General features: G+C 37.9%; 1 protein-coding gene across 1 annotated transcript in view; it reads right to left on the bottom strand.

Moving 5' to 3' along the window:
- Positions 1-3561: 3561 nt before the first annotated feature.
- The window catches only part of ZNF385D (zinc finger protein 385D), a 295108-nt gene continuing 276298 nt past the window's right edge, over positions 3562-22371 (bottom strand). The window contains exons 5-8 of the mRNA XM_003781736.2: positions 18636-18863; positions 7212-7390; positions 6003-6104; positions 3562-3855 (exon numbers count right to left, since the gene is read on the bottom strand). Coding sequence (XP_003781784.1) covers positions 3622-3855; positions 6003-6104; positions 7212-7390; positions 18636-18863 — 743 coding nt within the window. The 3' untranslated portion in view covers positions 3562-3621. The remainder of the gene's footprint in view (positions 3856-6002; positions 6105-7211; positions 7391-18635; positions 18864-22371) is intronic.

Below are 22371 nucleotides of genomic sequence, written 5' to 3' on the forward strand. Positions count from 1 at the left end.
AAAAAAAAAAAAAAAAAAAAAAAAAGAGCCCTCTCAAACACTGCAGTTATCTTTTCAGCTTTGTGATCTTATTTCTTCAGAAAAGTTTAAATATTACACAGGTACCCAGACAAAGATATGAATTTAAAATTTAATTGTAAGTAAGTGAAAGTTCATGCCCATGTCTGTTATTTATCAGACTGTGCCTTAGAAATTTGGCACACCCACAACAGATTTTGGTTCTATTTTTAAAATTCTATTCTATTAATTCTCAATCCTGGGTTTCAGAATTTCCTGCTCTTTTAATTTCCAAAATGAGTATAGACACGTTCATTCAGAAAGAGTGCCTTGGCAACAAAACATGTCGCACCTTTTAAAAAACCAAATTATATCTCTGATGATAATGGCAGTGCCCAATAGTACATAAAGATAGGGATCCTTTCAAATGAAGGAGTTGTGATATAAATTGCCATAAGCCATGCAGTTTACTTATGTAGATAAAACAACTGCTCTTCAAAGGAGGAGGAGCGGTGAGAGGAGCAATTTGCCACATGCAATCACCTGTTTTCTCGGAAGAGAAATACAGGACCTCCCCAAGGACCATTTCCCACTTGTCTGGATGATCTGGATGAGGTGCAACAATGCTTTTTCCAGAGAGATGTGGCTCTTGCAATGCATTTATATTGGCTTCAAATTAATCAGAGATGTTTTCTCTATCGCTGTCTTTGCCAAGGGTGCAATGCATAGGGAAGGATATATAAACACCAAGTCAGAACACCCTTGAGGATTTTCACAGCACCCCATACTGGCCAATCTGACTTGTAGATCTTTATTCATGAAAAAAGTTCCCTAAGGGAAAAGACACAACTTTATAGCAGCTTGACTTATATTGGATGTTGATCTGGTGTTAATACATACGTAGAGTGAGGGGAAACAACCCACAGAGAATCCACTCTAAGTTCTATGATTAGGCTTCATCCTTTATTAGGTAGTGAGTAAAAGACAACTGATGCTTACAACTCCAATTTAAAAGACCATTTAAACAAAAGTGGTTCCATAGCGCAGTGAGGCAAAGGGACCCAGGTATTAGTATTTCTGAGTTTTCTCATATGGCTGATGGAGAAAATATGGCTGATTTATTTGTTCCCAGAAAATCATTAAAGTTAGTAATGCCTTGTGACTCAGGACTCTGTATCCCACAGACCCTGATTTCTAGTGAGATTGCATTAATTAACACTAAGTTCTCTGCAAGCTTATCAGTCATACAGGTTGTTGGAGAGGGATTCAGGATGACTGTGAAAGATCAAAATCTTCCACATGGCAGAAAAAGGAAACTAAAACTCGAAACATTTAGAAGCTTGTCACTTGGAATAGAGACAGAGTCCACCTGATGGAACTAGCAGGGTCTGTAGGTGAAAAAAAGGGAAACACTTGCTGAAACCAGGGAATAGAGATGTTGGTGAAACCAACATAACCAGCAACTTTCAAGCCAAATTTGAATGCTAATCAATAGGTTTAACCAGAGAGGGGTTGAGCTTCTTTTTACCAGAAGACTGAAGTAATAGATTTTCTTCTCATTCTTTTTTTTTCTTGTCTTTCTTCTTCCTTCCTTTGTATATTTTTTGGACTTTTTGTTTTGGTTGTTTGTTTAACAAAAGATATATAAAACAAAATGGTTTAAAGATATGTTTATAGGACACATGGCTATAGCTAGATGGCCGAGTAGAACTCCAAAGGTCATGTTTAATGTTGAGCACCAAGCACGCTATGGGTGTTTCTTAAATATAAAATGACAAACGCTAAATACCTATCTCGCAAATTATCTCCTCTGGATTTGCCATACCTCTCCAAAGGTTACAACAGTTCAAGAGTAGTTTCAGGAAGTCCAAGCTCAGCCCTTCCTTATATTTTTAAATAGTCTTTACAAAATCTTTTCAAAAATAGTTTTTTTTTTCTCTAAACCTAAATCATGTAGGGTTGATTTTTATATGTTTTGTCACTGTTCTAACTTTGAGTGTCATTGTTCTTATTAATGCAACAAAGCTTGTTGCATCAAATTCCACCATATCGATAGATAGGTATATGTTAGCTTTCTATGGGAAAAAGCAAATAGCCTTTATCACAAATTAAAGGCACAGCTATTTTTATGCCGTTTGTTACCAATTTAATGATAACATGTAACACTGGATGGTTATATAATTATTTTATATAGATTTTCTTCTTTATAAGTTATTCTTGTAATCTTTCTAACATATATACAATATACATATATATATATACACATACATATATATATATATCCCCCTGATAAATCTTGTTTTAATGGTAAAACATCAACTTCTTTCAGCCTTATGGTAAATATCAAAGGCTGTAAGTATTTCACAACTCCACTGGAGGAATGATGGTCAAGTGCACCTTACCAGTTTTTTTTTTTTTTTTACACTATATTGTTGGTGTGCAATTAACTCAGATTCATTTTTCTTATTACTAGCATTTAAATATATATTAATTGTTTATATCATGTCAGTAGGAAATCTGAAAAGAAAAAAACACTATACCCCCACAATAATAGATAATGCTTAATTCTACCATCATACTTAAAGCAGAAACCTTTGCCTAAGAGATAACCCTACTGGTATGATATAAAGGGGCTATTGCAGAGATGCAACCTTCTCTGCCTTCTCTGTTTGACTGGGTATGCACAAACATGAAAGATTCTTACTTTGCATTATCATGTTATGATTGTCCCTCATCATTGAAACAGAATAGTTGTACTGATTTCTTCCTAAATACCCATGATGCATGGATTTGTCTGTGTTCAGATACAGTTTCATTATAAACACTTGTCTGCTTCCAGAAACACTTCCTCATGGTAAGAAATTAGTGTTTTGTAAGAAATAATATTTATTAATGTCTCCCTGTCCTGTAAGCTGAGCCCTGTTTTCTCTCTAAGCTAGATAGGGCAGGAAGAAGCTGACCAGGGACGCCTGCATGACATCATTGGGGGTTTGCTTACTGGTATGAAATAGTTGTTCATTCTACCTTTGCAATTCTTTAAAATCTAGTGGCATAGATTGAGACACAGCACTATTGTTTTACAAGACGTCTACTGTATCTACTTTTGTTGGGATAAATACCCAGTAATTGCTGTCATAGCAAGAGGACCAGCACGGGTACTACTATTCACAGTGTTGCTTTTGTTTTGTCTTTTTTTCTTTTTTTTTTTTTTGTATTATTTTGACCTACAGAGTAAATTATTCTATATACATTGGAACCAGTTAATGCCCTTAGACAATGTATAGTTGTTTCATAAAGCAGGAAAGACAATGCAGAGGGAAATAGGTGCCCAAAAGCACAGTCACAAAGGCTTCAGAAGTTCTAGATACCACGACAAGTCAATGTTGGAGATCACTTCTAAAACAATCATGTTCAAGAGGAATGCTTTAATGTGGAGAAAATACCACTCCCTCCCTCCCGCCCCTAACCGCCCCCCCCCTTTTCAAATAATCTTTTCAATTCACTATCAAAAGTCCTGGCTCTTCAGATATACTTTAAACTATAAATAAACACTGCATAGTTCTCTTTTGTTTTGTTTTTTGTTTTTTGAAAAATTATTGCAGTACAATTACTCCTATTTGGAATTCAGTAAGGAGCAAACAGCACAGGAGTGTGGGCGGTCCGAATGGGTCCGGGAGCTGGCCGCAGAAGTGCCGGAGGAAGTGCAGAAGTCTGGAACAGGGTGGCTGCTGGGGCAGTTCGGAGACTGAAGGGGGAGCTCACGGCCACGGCAGCCGCAGCTGCCGCAGCTGCCAGAGGGTTGGGTAGAATTCGTGGAGCCAATGGCTTTGAAGGTTCTTTTGAAAAGACTAATTTTACCTGTTAGGGACAAATCAAACAGAGAGTAAAAGAACGAAGTTTTGGCATCTGTACTTAAAATCCAAAATGGTAGACAGCTTTTAAAATATAGTGGTAGACAATTCCAAAGCAAAACTCCCACTGGTGAACTGACAATAAAGATAAAGGGAAGGGTGGAGCATTTTCCCTCTGAATGTGTTGGAAGGTACCTGCAAATGGCCAGCCCGGGATGAAAAGTTCTCAGGGAAAGTACTCAGCAATCTTACTGTATTTTTGTTGAAAATTTTATTTTCAGAGACAAGTGTCCATCTTGAGAAAAACTAGAAAATTATTATGCTACCTTTTATATATACATTGGCTATCAAAAAGCAGGTACTTTTAAAGAGAGATTTGCTAATATGCTTTCAGTTGCAATTGACTGTCCAAGTGGGTAAACTCGGTAACACAGAGAATGCTCTTTCCACTTGTGGGAGGTATTATTTACAACAAACAAAATAACAAAATTCTACTTTCAATAAAGGAATAAGGAAAACTTATCTCTCCCTAATTTTGGCATGTTCCTTTTTCTTTGTGCAAATAGTAACCATGTTATAATTCTACTCTACAAAGCCAGCTCTTTATTTGGCTAGTGCATCAGTAAGATACTGGTTCTCAGGGAAGGAATGTATCCATTTATGGAAATGGTAACATAGTAATAGTTAAAAAGGAAACTTAGATACTAATAGTAATAAAATTTTCACTGCTCTGCTTATTTAAGAACAATTCCTATGGCTCAAAGGAGTAGGGTGCCAGCCTCATATACTGGAGGTGGTAGGTTCGGGCCTGGCCCTGGCCAAAAACTGCAAAAAAAAAAAAAAAAAAAAAAAAAGAAAGAAAGATTGTCAAAAGCTGCATTTATAATGGCCAGAGATAGAACTCAAGGTTTTGACTACAGCTGAAATACCAGCTCTGTACAGAATTCTTTGCCTCCTAAGGAGGTAAAAATTTGGTCTTTACAGAAAAATAAAGTAACTTAATTTGAATAAAAATGTGTGACATGCTACTAAGTTAATTGGATCACTATATATGGGGATCTCATAATGGATGACTGAAGCTTTCCTTTAACTCTATTTCCATGTGTTAGCAGCACACGATGACACCAAATATTAAGATTTATGTTGAAGAAAGATTTCAAAGTGCACAATTCAGCACATGTTAGACATGCATTATCAGATGTTCTTAACTTTTCCCTGAGCCCCAAGTTTCCCTGAAGAAAGCCATTGTCACTTCAGAAAAAGAAAAAATACATGTTCATCAGTATTAACTGACAATATCAAGAGGTTTCATAGATTTCCTCTAAAGTCTTACCAGGGCATTTCCTGGGATAGATTTCTCCATGTCTTACATAGTGTCCTTGGATGAATAATTTAAAAAGCCATAATTCTGAGACTGTGTTACTCAAAATCCAAAATTGTTGAGGGTATTAATAATATCAATGCTTTGCCTTTTTTTTTTTTTTTTTTTTTTTGAGGCAGAGTCTTACTTTGTTGCCCTCATTAAAGTACTATGGTATCCCAGCTCACAGCAACCTCAAAGTTTGGGTTCGAGTGATCCTTTTGCCTCAGCCTCTCAAGTAGCTGGGAATACAGGCGCCCGCCACAATGCCTGGCTATTTTTAGAGACAGGGTCCAGCTCTTGCTCAGGCTGGTCTTGAACCTGTGAACTCACATAATCCACCTGCCTCAGTCTCCCAGAATGCTAGGATTATAGGCATGAGCTACCGTGCCTGGTCTAATGCTTTGTCTCTAAAGCATACTAAAAAAGGAGATAAGAGAACTTGTTTTTCACTGACTTTCTTTCCTAAGATTATCCACATACCTCAAGAGGACCAGATATTTTGGGATGACTTACCTGACTCCAGAGAATTTGGCTTTTCTCCCTTCCTGTAATAAACCTGTGCTCAACTCAAAAAGGTCAGATTCTGGGCTGTGGCAAATGGTGGCAGAATGTTGAAATAAATCATGAACTTGGTAATTCCATTTGAGAATAGAGGCTGGACTCTCACATCAATTGTTTGTCATCTTACACACATTCCATTGGGTAACTGACCACCACCACCAATAAAAAAAATCCAAGTTCAGCAGAGTGTGTGACACTGAATGCAGTCTTTTGGGAAGAGTGACACTTACCCCCAACGGATGTGCCGCCTTCTGTAGTTTGTTGTAAGGGCTATATTTGGGTTTCGGGGGCTTCCCAGCAGCTCTGTCTTTGTGCCTTCTACTGCTGATGTGCTGTTAAAAGCAATTATAAATGACAGCTTTAAAAAGTCATTCAAGAAAACTCTCTCACACATAGCTTTAGCTTGAGAAGAGGTTATTAATCATTTCCATGCAAGTTTCTGAAAGACAGAAACAAAAGCATGTGCACTTTTGTCCTGAGTTTCTGATGTCTTAAGGATATATACTTTTAGGCTGTCCATTTGAGTATATATTTAACAAATAGAAGTGTATTCTTTTCCCCCAGTTTTTCTTATCACCACACAACCCTCCTTTTTAAGAAAAGCATTTACAAAGGAAAAACAAGTCTGAAGAAATTTTATGGGCAAATAAACAAAGACGCCCAGGAAGGCATGAATTTATTTCCATACTATTTATCTTCACATTTGTACAGCCAAATGTCAACCCCTTAAATTCCAAAGGTAAATAACTAAGGTGCATAAAATCTGCAATACATTGCATGAAAGTTGCAAGTATACACTGCCAACTTAAGGCCAACCCCTTATATAGGGTGTGTATGCATATGTGTGTGTGTATACATACGTACATACCCATATATATGTACACACACACACACACAATATAAGGGGCTGGCCTTAAGTTGGCATGTATAATTGATCTCTTGGGAAGGCTATTCATAGTGAAAATGAATGCAACATAATTAGTCATCCCTGTAGCAGGTGGCTGCAGGATTCAAAAATATAGCACAATACCATGTAATAGAGTACATAAAAGAAGAGCACAGTATAAAATTAGTTGCAGCATGTAAATATCTAAACAAGTAAAAATGGAACATTGAAAGTTGACCTTTAAAGAAAATCACTTTTGAGTGGGAAACCTGGCAGAGAAAAGATCTGATACCCTTCTCCCACTTGTAATAGTACAAAGTCCCTGCCACCAGTTTTTGAAAAGTTCCCAGAGCCTTGTATTTTAGTCTTCTATCAAGCAATTAGAATAAACATAAATAAATAAAGATAGAAGGTGGATGGGTGAGTAGATGGATGGGTGGGTGGGTGGGTGGATGGATGGATGGGGCAGAAAGAGAAATAAAAAGAAGCCCGCACATCCCCTTTATAAGGGTGTCTGCTGCCTGCTCTCATTCTTAGAGTAAGTGCTGCCCACCTGTTTAAGTTGTGTTTCTGAGTTGACGTGCACATCGCAGATTTCACAGTGAAACGTTTTGTTTTGGAGGCCTGTGTTTCCTTTATTAACAGGTCCTTTGCCTTTCACTCCTGCCCTAGGAAAGGCTTTGATTGTGCCGCTTCCATTCCGGGCCTCTAGCATGGTTTTGTGCTTAGTACCTGCCAGAAATATTGAAAGAAATAAAGAGATAAAGGTGGGAAAGGAGGGAGGGAACATTTGTTGGCTCATATGTATATACCTTCAAGAAGCAATACCGTAACCAAAGTCGATGCCTCACTTTGGTGCCATCCTTCCAGGACTGGTTTGAAATATGCTCGTGACACAGTCGACTGTAACAATGGGCTCTCGCCACCTTGTGCAACGTTATTAGATATCCATTTTTCCTAAGGATCCACATCATAAACAAGCGCCATCAACATAGTAGCTAAATGTGAGAGCCCTGAGGCAAAATTAAATGGGTGTGACTTCATTTCATTTCCTCTTGATGCTAATAAGACTGAAACAATAGCTGATGAGGAAGAGTGAGTTAGCTGCTAAAGATCTAGTTGGCGGTGATGTGTAATAAACGTAATCGGATTAAACATGGTGTGTTTACAGAAGTGGCACTGGTTAAATACCCACTTTCTAAACGGAATACAAACGAGCTTTCTTGGCTTGTGTTTGAGGGTCAAAGAGGAAGACAAAGGGTAAAAAGATCTCAATGACATAAGCCACATGAGGGTAGCAAAGCCCATACTGACTGGCGGTGTCATTTTAAGTGTAAAGAAATGACCAAGACCATGAAGAAATACTACAAATAAATGTTCTTACAATAAACCAGTTACATCTTGGGCTGCCACACGTAAGTAACACAGCTCTAACCAGAAACCATTACCAACAGTTGACTTTCAGATCACTGTAGTTCATAATAGCAGTCTTCTCTCAACGTTCTGCTGGAAATTTCCTTTTTCTTAAAGTTGATACATTTTCTTTATTTTTTTCTTACACAGTCATGTGTTTTTGCTATGCGATTTTCTATTGTAACCATTTGTGTTCTATCATTCTGATTTGTAAAAAAATATTTTGTAGTAGAAGGAACTGTATTTATTAGATTGTTGGTCAGTTCTTCAAGCATACAAAAAAGATTCTTAACTTGTGAGTCATGGGCCAACCTCCCAGAACCATTAAATATTAATGAGAAAAACACATGGTTGGGAGGGCATTCAGGTCAATGCAGATCACATCATGTTAAATAAGAGACCCTAGGGCAGCGCCTGTGGCTCAAAGGAGTAGGGTGCCGGCCCCATATACCAGAGGTGGTGGGTTCAAGCCCAGTCCCGGCCAAAAACTGTGAAAAATTAAAAAAAAAAAAAGAGAGACAATACATGAAACAGATTTATAAAGTACATGTTTCCCTTCTTCAAAATGATGGTAACTTTACTGAATTCAATATATAAAATGTACATTCTTCCAACTTAGATTACATATTTTGAACATCCATATTATTATCCACAGTTATATCTTTGCCTTTCAAAATATATACCCTATTCAAAGGAAACTATTCAAAGTCTGAATAGTTATATCTCGGCATATTAAACACTGAATATCCACATTCTTATCCACAGCATTTTGAATGGCTCTATCTCAGCATATTAAAGAAGAGAAAACAGAGAATCCTGCCATAATATTGGAGGAACTGAAACAGGAGCCACAGAAGTGCTCCCCGGTGATGGCTGTGATTCCTCACCGACGGCTGCTTTTGATATCTCTCTTGCAACAGAGTGAGCCCAAATGCTGTCCGTGTCATCTGAAGTTGGCATAAGTGGGAGCAAGGCATAAAAATGTCCTAGGGAACAAGCGATTAATACGTAGATGGCTGGGCAAATTTCTTTATCTCAACAGAAAATTGTATTGAATTTTTTCCCCATGAAGATTCTTGAGTCTAACTAAAAAGCACTGGCCAGGTAGATTTGGTTGATTAATGCCTAAGAAGGCATCCTGACTTTCTTGAAGGACTCCAAGTTCACAGCTGGTTACTGTCTTTTGAGACTGTGACTGAAGGTTGGTGTTTGATAAGCGGAACCCAGATGGATCACAATACTGCTTTAAGCTCTTCCACAATATTTAAGTAATTTATCTTAACTGGGAAGAGAGAAAAAAACCTAAGTGGCTTGCTTCAGCATTGAGTGTCCGGTTTTGGAGAGGTGAAGGACAATTTACAAAATCTGTCCCTCCCGTCGTAAGGCATAGCTTCCCAGAATATCTCTGAAATGCTAGGACCCATCTATGTTATATCTCTAGATATAAAGGATGAATAGAAATGGGACATATGTGAACATTTGATAAATACCCATCCTCTTTGAAAAATCAAAGGATTGTGAGAATTTTTATTTTAGTATAGTCTTTCCACAGGAGCTACACTGTAGAAGGAAGAGATAATGGAATCAAATATACCCACCCATTCATATCTAATACACACACATACACGCAGACGTGCACTTACATATACCTACACATATATGACAAGATCCGGGAAGGAACGTCAACTACCAGCTTTGATTGCGCGTTACTATTCATAAAACAGAGTTCAACTTTTACACAGTCTAAAACCCATTGCCAGTCATAATTGAATAGCTATTAGATGGTTTTACAAAATCTTAAAGCTTGAATAGGCAGTAGGAGTGTCTGTATTTCCTCCTACTACAGATAAAATTCAGTAAAATGTTCTCAATTTTTAAGTATTTACATTTTTGAGATATAAAATGTACATTAATAATGTAAGCATAGTGATTATTAGAAAAATCCTATTTATTAAATCTTTAATAAAGAAAACACTGAAGCAGCTAGAATGTTTCCGTGCTCACAGCTTCCCTGTGAGTTAGACGCTATTATCGTCTCCATGTTAGAAATAACAAACTAAGCTTCAGAAAAGTTACTTGCCTGTGGTCACAAGTAAGGACTACCTGAAACCCCTGGGAGGTAGAAAGTAGGTTCCTAGCTAAGTCCCTAGACATCCACATGAGCCTTTCATAGCACTTTTAATTTGCTATTTTGTTAATAGAGTCTTCTTGAAACTTGGATTTTAATTTGAGTCTGCGAAATTCTCCCCTGTTGCCTTCCCCATTTCATTCCTCATAATGTTCGTATAAGCTCAGCAGAGTTCCATGAATCATGATGCTTGGAAAGGCTGTGGCTCGGTGATGGCCAGGGCTACCACCTCCGGTTTCAACATCATGTAAACACCTTGCGAGGCTGTGCCTTCCTCTGTGATGGCTCAGCAGGGTTGTCACAAGTCTGCTTCTGCACTTTATTCCTCTTCCTCTTTGGAGAGAATCTGCAAAAAGCTAAGTGGACTACTTTTGTCACTTAAAAAAGCTGACACTGTCAATGACCTTCCTTTGAAGGTGCACGATTTCTGAAAGGTGAAACCGTACCCCAGCCAGTTTAAATTCAGCCAGGCATAAGCCTCCAAGAAATCCTATCTTTGTTTGCTTTTTGCTTATTTATTTCTTTTGGGGGCACTATGAGACAAGATATATATTCCTCGTGTATCTGCAAAAATAACTGTAATATGGGAAGAAGGGGCGAGCCTTCCCTTTCCTTCTTTACTATTTTTTAACTTTACTTTTAGCTGAAACTTGATTTAAGTACTGGCGAAAGAAAAGGTGGCTAAGGATGAGAAGTGGGAAATGACTTTTAAAAAATGAATCAATAATCCATTAGGAATAATTCATGGGGTTACATGGAAAAGAGAGGAACATTTTAAAAAAAGAAAGCAAAAACATATAGCTCTGCCAACTAGAGGCATATCAAAATAATAATGGCTATCATGTATCAGTCTTCTATTTTCTATTTGTTTGTGTGCATTTTCAGAGGTTGGGATAAGTTAGCGAAACTGTGTTTGCATAAAAATTCTTGTGGAATCACATATACTTTTAGAAATGCAAATGATCATTCCTGATAGCACAGGCTCATAATACATGCATACGATATATTTAATCACTTATCTAATATTAGACATTTGCATTATTTCTCTTTGTTTTCCTCCATAATTGGGTTGTAATGAGCACCCTACCCATTATCCCATATTTGATTGTTTCCTTAGGACAGATTTTTCATAAGGGGTATTACAGGGACAAAGACTAGGACTATTTTTAAGTCTCTCATTTCAAACTGCCAAATTACCTTCTAAACATTACAAAGTTTCAGAGGAATTGATTTGATAGTCAAAGCTATTTTGGTTAGGTCTGCCAAATTTTTCCCTCTATAAACTAAATTTCAATATCTTCAAGTTTAATTTTCCAAAATGTCTATTAAATAATATTTGAAAGCATTTGAGTACTCCTTAATAAAGACATGCAATTGCCAGCAATAACTTAGTTACCTTCTCATACACAAGTTCAGAGATTCAGCTTATAGAGAGATTGGCAGGCAAAGTGGTCAGCCTCCACATAAACAGCAAAGTATAAAGATTTTTTGATGTGTTTATTTATGGCATTCAGTACAATGGCTCTGTATTCCAACCCCCATGTGTCCTAAGGAAGAAAAAACTCTCTTGAATCAATAAACCTGAAATATATAATTACCATTAAAAACCAGGGTGCTTTTTTGAAACCTCTAAACATCAAATTAACCTTTTATTACACTGGCTTCCTAGGGAGCATACGGTTTCCATATTAATTTTACCAGAGAGAAGAAAACTTTGGTTTACTTTATCAGCAAACCTTAAGGCACCAGGAATAGCATCCCGGATGTTGGGTGACCAAGGAATGCCCCCTATGAGTAAAACATTGTTATTTCGGTCAGTTCCCTGGTTGAAAGTCATTTGCTGATTCACCAGTTATGTATCTAAAATCCAATTTGCAGAAGTGAAAGTAGAAAAGGGAAAGAACAAGTCTAAATCAGATGTAGAAATATCTTTGCTTTTAGCCTCAGAAAAGTCCCCAGAGGGAAATTCGAGTCAGGATGGGATAGAATACAAGCCATATAATAGACCCTGTGACTAAAGGCAGCCCAGGGTGGAGCTGTGCAGGCTGAGGGACCCAGGAGGCAGAGTGCGTGCTCCTCAGCTGGGGGACACACAGGCATGGAATCAGTATAGCAATCATCCTTGAAAGCCTAGTGAGCGAGGAGAAATGGCAGGTATCCAGAAAGCTGCTTTTGTAACGCCCTGAATCTCCAACCACAGGAACACGGAGGCTTTCCCATGCTAGTGTTGACAAGCACTGAGCAATCTTTGCATGCACTCATCTCTTCTTAAGAACAAGGCTGTTAAGAACAAGGAAAGGGCCACTTTGCTTTTATATCCATTCCCCCAAGAGAGCACAAAGGTCCAGGCATAATTGACATTGCACAATCAATGAATGGACAAATTAATCTCACTTTCTCTAGTGTAAATGAGATATGATGCTATCTGATTTATAAAAGCTATGGGTTTTTCTTTTTGCATTTTATGTAAACTGGTTTTGTTTTTTAATTTTTTTGTATTTCAGATTGATAGGAAGATACAAATGTTGTTTAGGTTATATTGCTTTCATTTCTAATGTAAAGTTCAAGTTGCAGTTGAGTTTTTATGATTTTTTTTTCCAGTTTTTGGCTGGGGCTGGGTTTGAACCTGCCACCTCCAGCGTATGGGGCCAGTGCCCTACCCCTTTGAGCAGTGGGCACCACCTGAGTTTTTATAATTTTTTAATGAAAGTAACAAGTGCTCTTGGTATAAAATTCAAAGAGCACAGAAAGATATAAAGTATAGAGCAAAAGCCTACCCATAGCTTGACTTTAAGCTCTAAATACATTTTCATGGGTAAACTTTCAGAAGTGGTCTAACTATCAATGACTTCATATAAGACATGGGCAGGAAAAATAATACAGGTTGAAGATTCCACTGATCTGCACACCAAATCATTTTTAAAAAGAATAGTCATATAAAACTACACGGCCAGAAAATACATTGTGACACATCTCTGAAGTTACTTTATTCCTTCTGGTTGTTACTCAGCGAGGGGTTACCAAGTGTGAGATAGCTAAAGCCTGAAGGCCCACAGAGATGAAAAAGTGCTTTTGATTAGGGAATATACCCCACATCATTCACCACCTCAATCCCCCAGACGTAATTATTTGTGAATTATAGCTGCAGTCCATTGTCCAGTAGCACTTCGTGTGATGATGAAAATATTCTGCATCTATACATGTATATGGCGAATACGGTAGCAATTAGCCACGTGTGGCTCTTAAGCACTTGAAATGAGGCCACTGCAACTGAGAAACTGAACATCTATTAATTAAATTTGAATAGCCTGATGAGGCCAGTGGTTGCCACATTAGAGAGTCAAATACGCCCTGCATGGGCACGTGGGACACAGAGGAGGCAACAGGCTACAGTACATGCATTTGTTTGTTTCTTTATTTTTTATTATGTATAGAAAGCATAAAGATGACTCATAGAAGAATTATGATAAAAGTCTCTATATTTATTTTCAATCAAATCATAGCTTTACAAGCTGCTGAATGAAAATGACAAATAATCTTTGGTCCACAATAATAATAATGAGGCCATGAACACCAATGGCAGCTGACTGGCTTCAGTGAGCTTTTCACATGAAAGCAGTCTCAGCATATTCTAGTTCTGAACACAAAGTCAGACTCACAGGCTAGACATGGACTTCTCTAGAGCAGTGACCTGGTCTTGCTACTAGCTGTACTCTGAGTGCCTGACACACAGCAGGTGCCTAGTGAAAATCAGCCCGAGGAATAAATATCAACATGGATTGATAGACACTGAGCTTAGGGCAGCGCCTGTGGCTCAAAGGAGTAGGGCACTGGTCTCATATGTGAGAGTTGTTGGGTTCAAACCCAGCCCTGGCCAAAACAAAGCAAAACAAAACAAAACAAAACACTGAGCTTATTTTCTATTTAATTTGTAAAAAGAGTCATAAGTTCAGGCTCTGGAATCATGTGGGATAGAATTTGCCTCCAATACCTATATGAGCTTTGGACCTCAATGTCCTCAGTTATAATCTGCTCTAGTAAAGTGTTATATTAAATACATTTACTGTCTTAAACATAAGTCTTGGAACTCTGGGGTACCTAAAAAATTTTAATCTATCATCTCTTTCTCCTTAACATTTTTGCTTTTGTTATGGCAAAATTTAAAAAGCTTCTAAGCATTATGAAATTTAATAAATCTGTCCTTTGACAACTATCTTCTTTGTATATTAAAACTCAGTGAGGGATAGAGTAAGCTATTTAGGACTAGAAAAACTAGAATGAGTTCAGTGAAAATTATCAAATGTTACTACTCCAAGTCATTACCAGAAGAACCTTCCCAAATTAGTAATGAGCTTTAACCATAAAACATTTCAAAGAGCTTTTTCTTTCAATTATATAGAGTAGTGGTTCTCAACCTTCCTAATGCCCTGACCCTTTAATATATTTCCTGTGGGTCATGACCCACAGGTTGAGAACTGCTGATATAGAGAAAACTTGCAAAATTCGCTACACAAAGCCTTAGCTAATAGAATGTTGGGGGGGGGGATTTCTTTAAAAGAAAAAGACAAAACATCTTTTTTAGTGTCTACAACATTCAACATAGGGGGCTTCTGGATCTCCTAAAAAAGATTCTATCTTCTTAAAGTATTTAAAGCATAGCATTCTTAGACTGTTTTGTGAATCTTGCTAATCAGCTCAGAGGAGATACTTGTCTTTCCAAATTCTAAAAATATCAAAGCTGTAATGCTTGTGTTCCAAACCTATGTTCCAATGTTATGAAATATAAATCAATTAATTGCAACTTCAAGCTGTTATACATTATTGAAAAACAGAAAGAGAAAGTAAGTGAAACAACACAAATGACCCCTGAAAAATGCCAGAAGCATCTTTGGCCATACTAATAATCCTGCCATAATATTTGATCTTTAAAAGGGGTCATAGAGCCTCTTAATGCCATTGAAGACAGGCATGCACACACAGAGAGAGAGGTTTGAAATCGATCCCAGAGGAGGTCAATTGCCTTGTCCAGGTTCACAGAGAAAAGTTATCTAGATATCTAGGAATACAAATTAGGTATCATCACTTCTAGTCCATTCTATTAGCCTATAATGAAGGTAGTCTTCGATGGAAATTGTATTCCCAAATTTGCTTGTGATCAGTTGTTCTCAAATAAGAATGCATTTTCTAAGATTAAAAGAAAAACATGTTTTGAAGAGTCATTGGCTTTCCAAGAGTGGCCTATGGATGCACAATGCTATACTTGGGGTTACAAACCCTAGTTTATGTATAGGATATGTTTCCAAAGGGGGAAAACCCTTAAAATCATTATTTGGATGCCAGGAAAACACGTCCCTATTCTGTAGCCTGGCTACTTCAGATCAAAATTGTCCTTCAAACCTCGTTCACTGAAAAACACAACCCAATCTTAACAGTGGCTCTCGAAGAAAGAAGAGGTGATTTTTGAGGTTGTACTGGAAGGGGAGGGCTGAGTGTAGGGGGCACTGGAGTGCTAAAGGTGACGCAATGATTGTGGTCTTCCTCAGTGTAGACAAAAAAGGAGAATTTAGAAAACAGTAATTACAAGAACTAAATAAACGATGCAGTCTGCTTCCCACTTGCACCATGAGTTGGTGACTCTAAATAGCACCAGTTATTAGAGTTAGTCTAAAATATATTTTGTTAGTCCATCTTCTAAACAAGTGACGTGGTTACTATTGATGTTTGATGTATTAAATTAGCACATTTTTATTACTTATCCTGTAATAGACATAACGTGCATTCCACACACATATAAACTCAATTACAAGTTTTTGTTTCATTAATAAGTTCATAACCATCCCAGAGGCTTTGAGCTCACGAGGGGCACAGGGCAAGTGCCCAAGCCCTGTGGGACAATAGCCTACATGTAAATGGTAGATAATAAATCAACACTGATAGCACATTGATTATAAAGGTGAAGAAACAGAATTTGAGTCAATTCAGTTCTGTCTTTCCATGTGACCAGTAGCAGCTTTCGATGTTTAAAACAGTGAAATTAGGTGCAAAGCATAAAGTATAATGGTTTTGTTTGGTAAGCTCTGGTTGCCCAAATTGGTAACTGGATAAGAGATTGATTTGGTATCAACGGCCTCCCCTTTCCTTTGTTTCCCCCTTTTTTTTTACTTGCCCTCACTTCCTTGACTCAGAATCTGCTTCTGAGGGAAAGCAAACTAAAAGGCACCACAAGAATCCTAGGACGGATCCTGCTCATGTTGCTCCAACGCCGGGCACGGCAAAGAGGCGCATCTGAGCTTCTTCTCTTTCCCTGTATCAGACCCTAAGGAAAGGACAGGGGAAGCTGGTGTGCAGGCACCTGTTTGGGTACAGGTAGCACTGCCATCTCATTCATCCACATCTAGAGGAAATCCCGTACAAGAGAAGACTCCCAACGCTCTTCCAGTTACAGATAACACAGAGAATCTGGAGATAAAAATGACGGACGAAGGAGCCGGAGAATGTCGTCTGCCCGTGTGATCTCTCCTTCCTTCACCACCTCCAGTCCTGACATAGCCGGCTAGTGCGAAAGTGGAGGGAGAGCTCTCACATGGGCATTAGGTCCTGGGCTCTGGAGTGGGTGCTTTCCAAACTGAAAAAAGATCTCTGATGAAGCAAGGGAAAAACAAAGGTAAGAAAAGCCAAGGAGCAGCTTGAAAGCAAGGGGAGTGGCTGAAGTCCACAGATGGGCGATCACTCAGAAGGAACAGTCCTACAGGGGGACTGAAGTGTGGGGTGACAGCTGCAGTCACCTCCTGACCCTCTCAGATGATCCTGTTATAGTAATTATCAGCTCTGCCTGCAAAGCAATGTGAGGGTATTTTTCTTTTCCCAAAAATGATAGCACACCAGACCTGGATATAATCATCAGAAGGCCTGTGTGTAGTGCTGGGATAAATAACATTTTTTAAGCTGGACGGGTAATTTTGACAAATGAAACAGAGATAAGGACTACAGAATGAATATGACAGATGCTAACCTGATGTGAAGCCATCAAATAAGTAATTTCTCCTTTGCTTCCTCCAGTAAGAATTCAAAAAGGACGCCCCAATTCTTGATAAATAAACTGCAGCCTCATAGGGAATGGTTTGTTTATTTGTCAAAATTGATCCCCTCTTAAAATGAAGGTGTTTTTCTGTCACTAAGTGAAATGATCAAGAATTCTTGAGCAATAAACAGCCTTCCAATGATGTTTATATTCTTCCAAGTATCTCATCTGCAGAAAGAAATCTGTTTCCAAGAATAAATACAGTGATGGAAAATCTCTATAGTGTCCGTTCTGAGTTGGGGGCAGATGCGTTACTGGGCTTCTCAGCTCCTGAACTCATGAACTCTCCTTGACGACAACTAACGTTGCACGGAGGACCAAGGTATGTGCCGAAGGATTTGCTCTCTATCTGCAATTACTCCTTAGAGACTTGAAGTCAATACTTGAATATTACGAGTATAGCACAATGACTGGTCAATGACTCAACATACAGCTACAATATTAACTCAGGGTACGGTTCATGAATGATTCTTCTATTATAGTTGGTGACAGAGTCCTGGCAATGAACCCAGTCTTCAGAGAAAAGCTTACGGTTTTGTGTGTGTGGAGAGAGAGAGAGAGAGGGGTATACACACACACATACACACACAACAGCTGGACGGAACCAAAACATATTGGTATATGAAGAGAATATTTTGTCCTGGCTTCTTAGTATTCCAGTATTTTTGATTTCTGCTCTTAAAGTTTAGTGTTTAAGTCAGAGAGACCTGGGTTGAAATCACGGTTCTATCACTTAATGGCTCATGTTCTGTGCCTACTCTGAGCCTCAAACAAATGAAAAGAATAACCTCTTTACCTTGTTGGGAAGCTGTTGGGAGAGTAAATATATTTAGAGATCACAGTTCCACAGTAGCACATGATAAACACTTTAAGTTTCACTGTTCAGGTCACGCAGATTGAGGCTAAATCACATTCTTTGCCATAACAATTATAATACAGGGGTTTTAACCCAAAGTACTTAGAGTCATGCAACTACATTTTACTACAATAATGCGGGTGCAATTTCAGAAAACTTCATTTAGGTGCAAATGTACAGAAATACCTAAAAACTGTAGAAATCATATAAATGCAAAATATGTTTCAGGCTTCTACTTTGCTCTATCTCCATATATTCAATCACACACACAAACATACATACACATACACACACCAGGGCCTGCAAGCCCTGGAAACCACTCTTTGCCCCTAAAAATGACACTGTGCTTGTCATTTTTATTTTGTAATGGTTGATGAATTCCTTGTAATAATTGCCAGTTTTCCTCCACCCTTTTGTCCCCTGCTGTAAAAGATCTCATCTATTCAGAGGAAGATAATTGCAGAGCTGTTGAGACAGAAAAGAAATCACTGCATCTCACCACTGTTGTGTGCCTCCAGCTGTGAGGCGGAGTTGACAGCAACCTTGCATAGCGAACAGTACAGGAGCCGTTTTGCCTTTTCTTCCTCGGTCTCCGTGGAAGGACTTGAGCTATTGCCAGTGGCTGTGGGAGGGCTTTTCTCCACTTTGCAGGTGACCTCAGTTGTCATCACACTGCTTTTGCGGATTTCCACCGTTGTTGATATTGCTGGTGTCCCTGCAGTACTGTCTGCATTCAAAATAGCAGAGGAAGGGGAGGGGGGAATAATGGGATTATCTTTCTCTATTTGGAAATGTATCACTAATATCACTACTTACATTCCACCAGTAAAGGTAACAGCAACTAGCAATTGCTGTTTATCAACTATGCATCCATCATCTCTGAGGAAAATTTACATAGGAGATCATATTTAATTTCACGTATTGAAAGAAAACACTCAGATGATTTTTTAAAATATATAGAAATACAATTCGCAAAAATTGTATGGGGTAAAAAAATGCAACCATGAAATTCTTATGTTTACATATGTCCTTAGTAAACTAATATTTACTCTATTGCTTCCATGTGTGTGTATTTCCACAAGGATGGCTTTTTAAAAGTTAATAGAAGATAAATGCTTTTAAGATATTTTTGTTTTCCTTTACTACTTGTCTTTCTAGTTTTCTTCTTCATTTATTTCTTTACTTCAAAACAGGTACAGATCTTTTTGTATATGCTTATTAGGAACCCTAATGCCTTAATTGCTTTGTCCAGATCAACAGTACAGAAAATCACTGTCCTATTTATAAAGAGTTATAATTCAACAGCAGGTACCAAAATCACCTGTATCATAAAAGGAGGAATTCTAGCCTAGCATATTTATTAAGTGTTTAGCCTGCACCAGGCTGTACAGCAGGAGTTAGTGGCATAAGGATTCAAACATCAATAGTCACTATTCCCAAGGAATTCATGAAAGGGTCAGCCATGTTGTTGTCACGTCGTTTCAAGAGTTTAACAGCCACGAAAGTGTTGATGTACTGTAACACTGCGACGCCCTGGCTCCAAAGGCTTATTCTAAATCTGGAAAGATCAGCCTCTAAAGTAAATCTACCCTGTCCTAAGTGCACTTGGGTACACAGGGCACTCTCCCCCAATATGCCAATCACCATGATGTTAGCAGTGTTTGCTGTTTCCAACAATGAATACAAATGAGCTCCGCAATAACGTCCTGCCTAGACTTACACTACTTGTCTTTGCCTTCCAGCTGTTCTTAACCCATCCAAGATATTCCCAGGCTGCCCCGGCAGCTACAGCTGCTCTTGGAAGCCTTATTCCTTGTGCTGCTCTGGTCACTACTTAATGCCACACAAAAAGTTCATAATAAAGGGAAAGGGCAGCATGGAAGGGACAGTGGTTTTCCCGCAGGGAAGTCTTGTTCGCAAGGAAGTCTTGCTTCTTGTTACCTCGTAGTATCAAGAGTTGACTGTAACCACAGAGATCCAGGATGCCTTTTTCCTGGACGTCACCTTTGACCTGGGCTTATGTGTGAGATTGTTTACTGCTACTTTTCTAAATATGGCATCAGAAACACTAGTCAAGAAACAGGGACATGAACTCTCGTCAAGGGCTCTGGTACCAGAGAATCAACTAGATCTTGTTTCCTTTGCCTGACACTTGACACACTTTGAATCACTCATTTGGTTGCTAAGATCATCAAGGAAGTCTCTTTTCATATTATGGAGAAGATTCACCAATCACATTTTTAAAAAATTTATCCTGGACCTCCATTTCTCATGGCTAAAGAAAAATAAGAAAAAAATTACTGTAACACCAAGTTTTGCCTCTAGAACACATGTATTCCATTGGCCCTTAAAGGTCCACTTCTTGATTAGTTTTCCTTCCCTGCGGAGGTTCCATTATTAAAAGAGTAACAACCAGAAACTATCTCTGAGAACCTAGAACTGGCATGAAGCGTGACATCTTTAAGATGGTGTCACAGCTCTTTACTGTCCCCATAAGGGAGAAATGATTGTTTGGAATTACGCGTATATGTACCTATGAATAAATAACAATTGACCAATTTGCCAAATGTTTCATATACTTAAAGACAATTTGCATACTTATAAAATAGTTCCATTTAATGTTCACAGAAAAGCTTAAAAATGAGAAAATTACAAGGAAATTTCCCAAAATTATGTAAGTAACATATGCTGAGCCAGAGTAAAGCACTAAATAGAGCTAGAAAATCTCAGAGTTAAATATATACATGATACAGATATTTAAGTATAAATATATATTTATAAATTTAAATATAATTTTATATATAATCTCCTATACATACATATATACATACATGTACATACACCCCTGCACAAACATATATGTATATATATAGAAAGAGAGAGAGAGAAAGAGAGAGAGGGGATGCTCTCAACCCACACTGTGATTCTCACATAAAGTCCTAAGCACCAGTGGGATAAAACCTCTAAGTTGTTCTTATGATCAGCTCTATGGCAAGTGACAACCATAAACAGAAATATTATATTTAAACTTAGTGTGGCCACATGCTGAAGCCAGATAATAAATATCATGGGTATTTATTTCCTCGAAATCTACCACAGCAAAGATTTCCCTAGTAATACCCTACTTCTAACCACTGTTCCTTTGGGTTGACTTGTTTATTTTATATCTTGATCTGAAAATGGAACATAGCATACATCACTGTAATCCAAAGCTAACTTTCCTATTTATAGCAAAATTTGTAAACACAAGCATAGAATAAACCGGGAATCTTTCAGTCCTGTGACAGCTACATTAGTGACTCTCCTGATCCCAGAGGATAATGCACATTTATACCAAAGACACCATAAGATTAGAGACACCACATTCCCTACGCCTAGGGCTTGGTGCAGTATTAACATTTCTTGAGGCAAATTCCTTGCATGCAAAAGGCTTAGGGAAATTAATATCAAAACTCTTAACTTCTGGCACTTTTACTTTGTGGCATACTTTTGAGCACAAAGCTGAGTACAGATGTGTTATTTTCTAAGCTTGAGTGTATTTGAAAGAAATACAAAGTTATATTTTTCCCTTTAAATTTAATACCTAGATCTTGACTCCATAAGGTAGGATTACTATTAATTTATAGTAAGACATGGAATTTTTACTCATCTTTCTTTTATCAATGATAAAGGACTATTTTGTCAAACCAAGAGAGCAAACTTAATATACCTTGTTCAGTAAGGTATAATGGGTTATTTCAAAGAATAGCAAGTATTCTAACCATTGTGTACAAAATTACATATGTCCAATAAATTTTGTTTATATGCTACATTACATAACCCATTATAAATAATGCTTATCTACTCATTAGAATGGAATCTTGAATGATCGTGTTAACAACATACACTCTTAATATGATGTGATAAGAATTACTTCTGTGGTCTCTCTCTTCAAAATATATACCCCATGTGCCTATCTTCTTTAGAGAAATTTCTTTTCAAGTCCCTTGCCCACCCTGAGATGGGATGGAAGAAAAAGTATCCAATGTACACAGCCCTATTTTGAAACTAATTTATAGCTTTCATAGGAATGTTATAACCTAATTATAGCCTTAGAATATGGGGAGGGAGGTGGCAGAGGGGAGGGGAGGGGGGTGGATGAGGGGAGGGAGGGTGATTGGTGAGGTCACCTCTATGGTTTATCTTACAAGGGTACAAGTGAACCTTTCTAAAAGCAGAGTATGAATGTCTTAACT

Source organism: Otolemur garnettii, unplaced genomic scaffold, assembly GCF_000181295.1.
Source record: "Otolemur garnettii isolate 467f Iridium unplaced genomic scaffold, OtoGar3 scaffold00002, whole genome shotgun sequence".
In the NCBI taxonomy this organism is placed as follows: domain Eukaryota; kingdom Metazoa; phylum Chordata; class Mammalia; order Primates; family Galagidae; genus Otolemur; species Otolemur garnettii.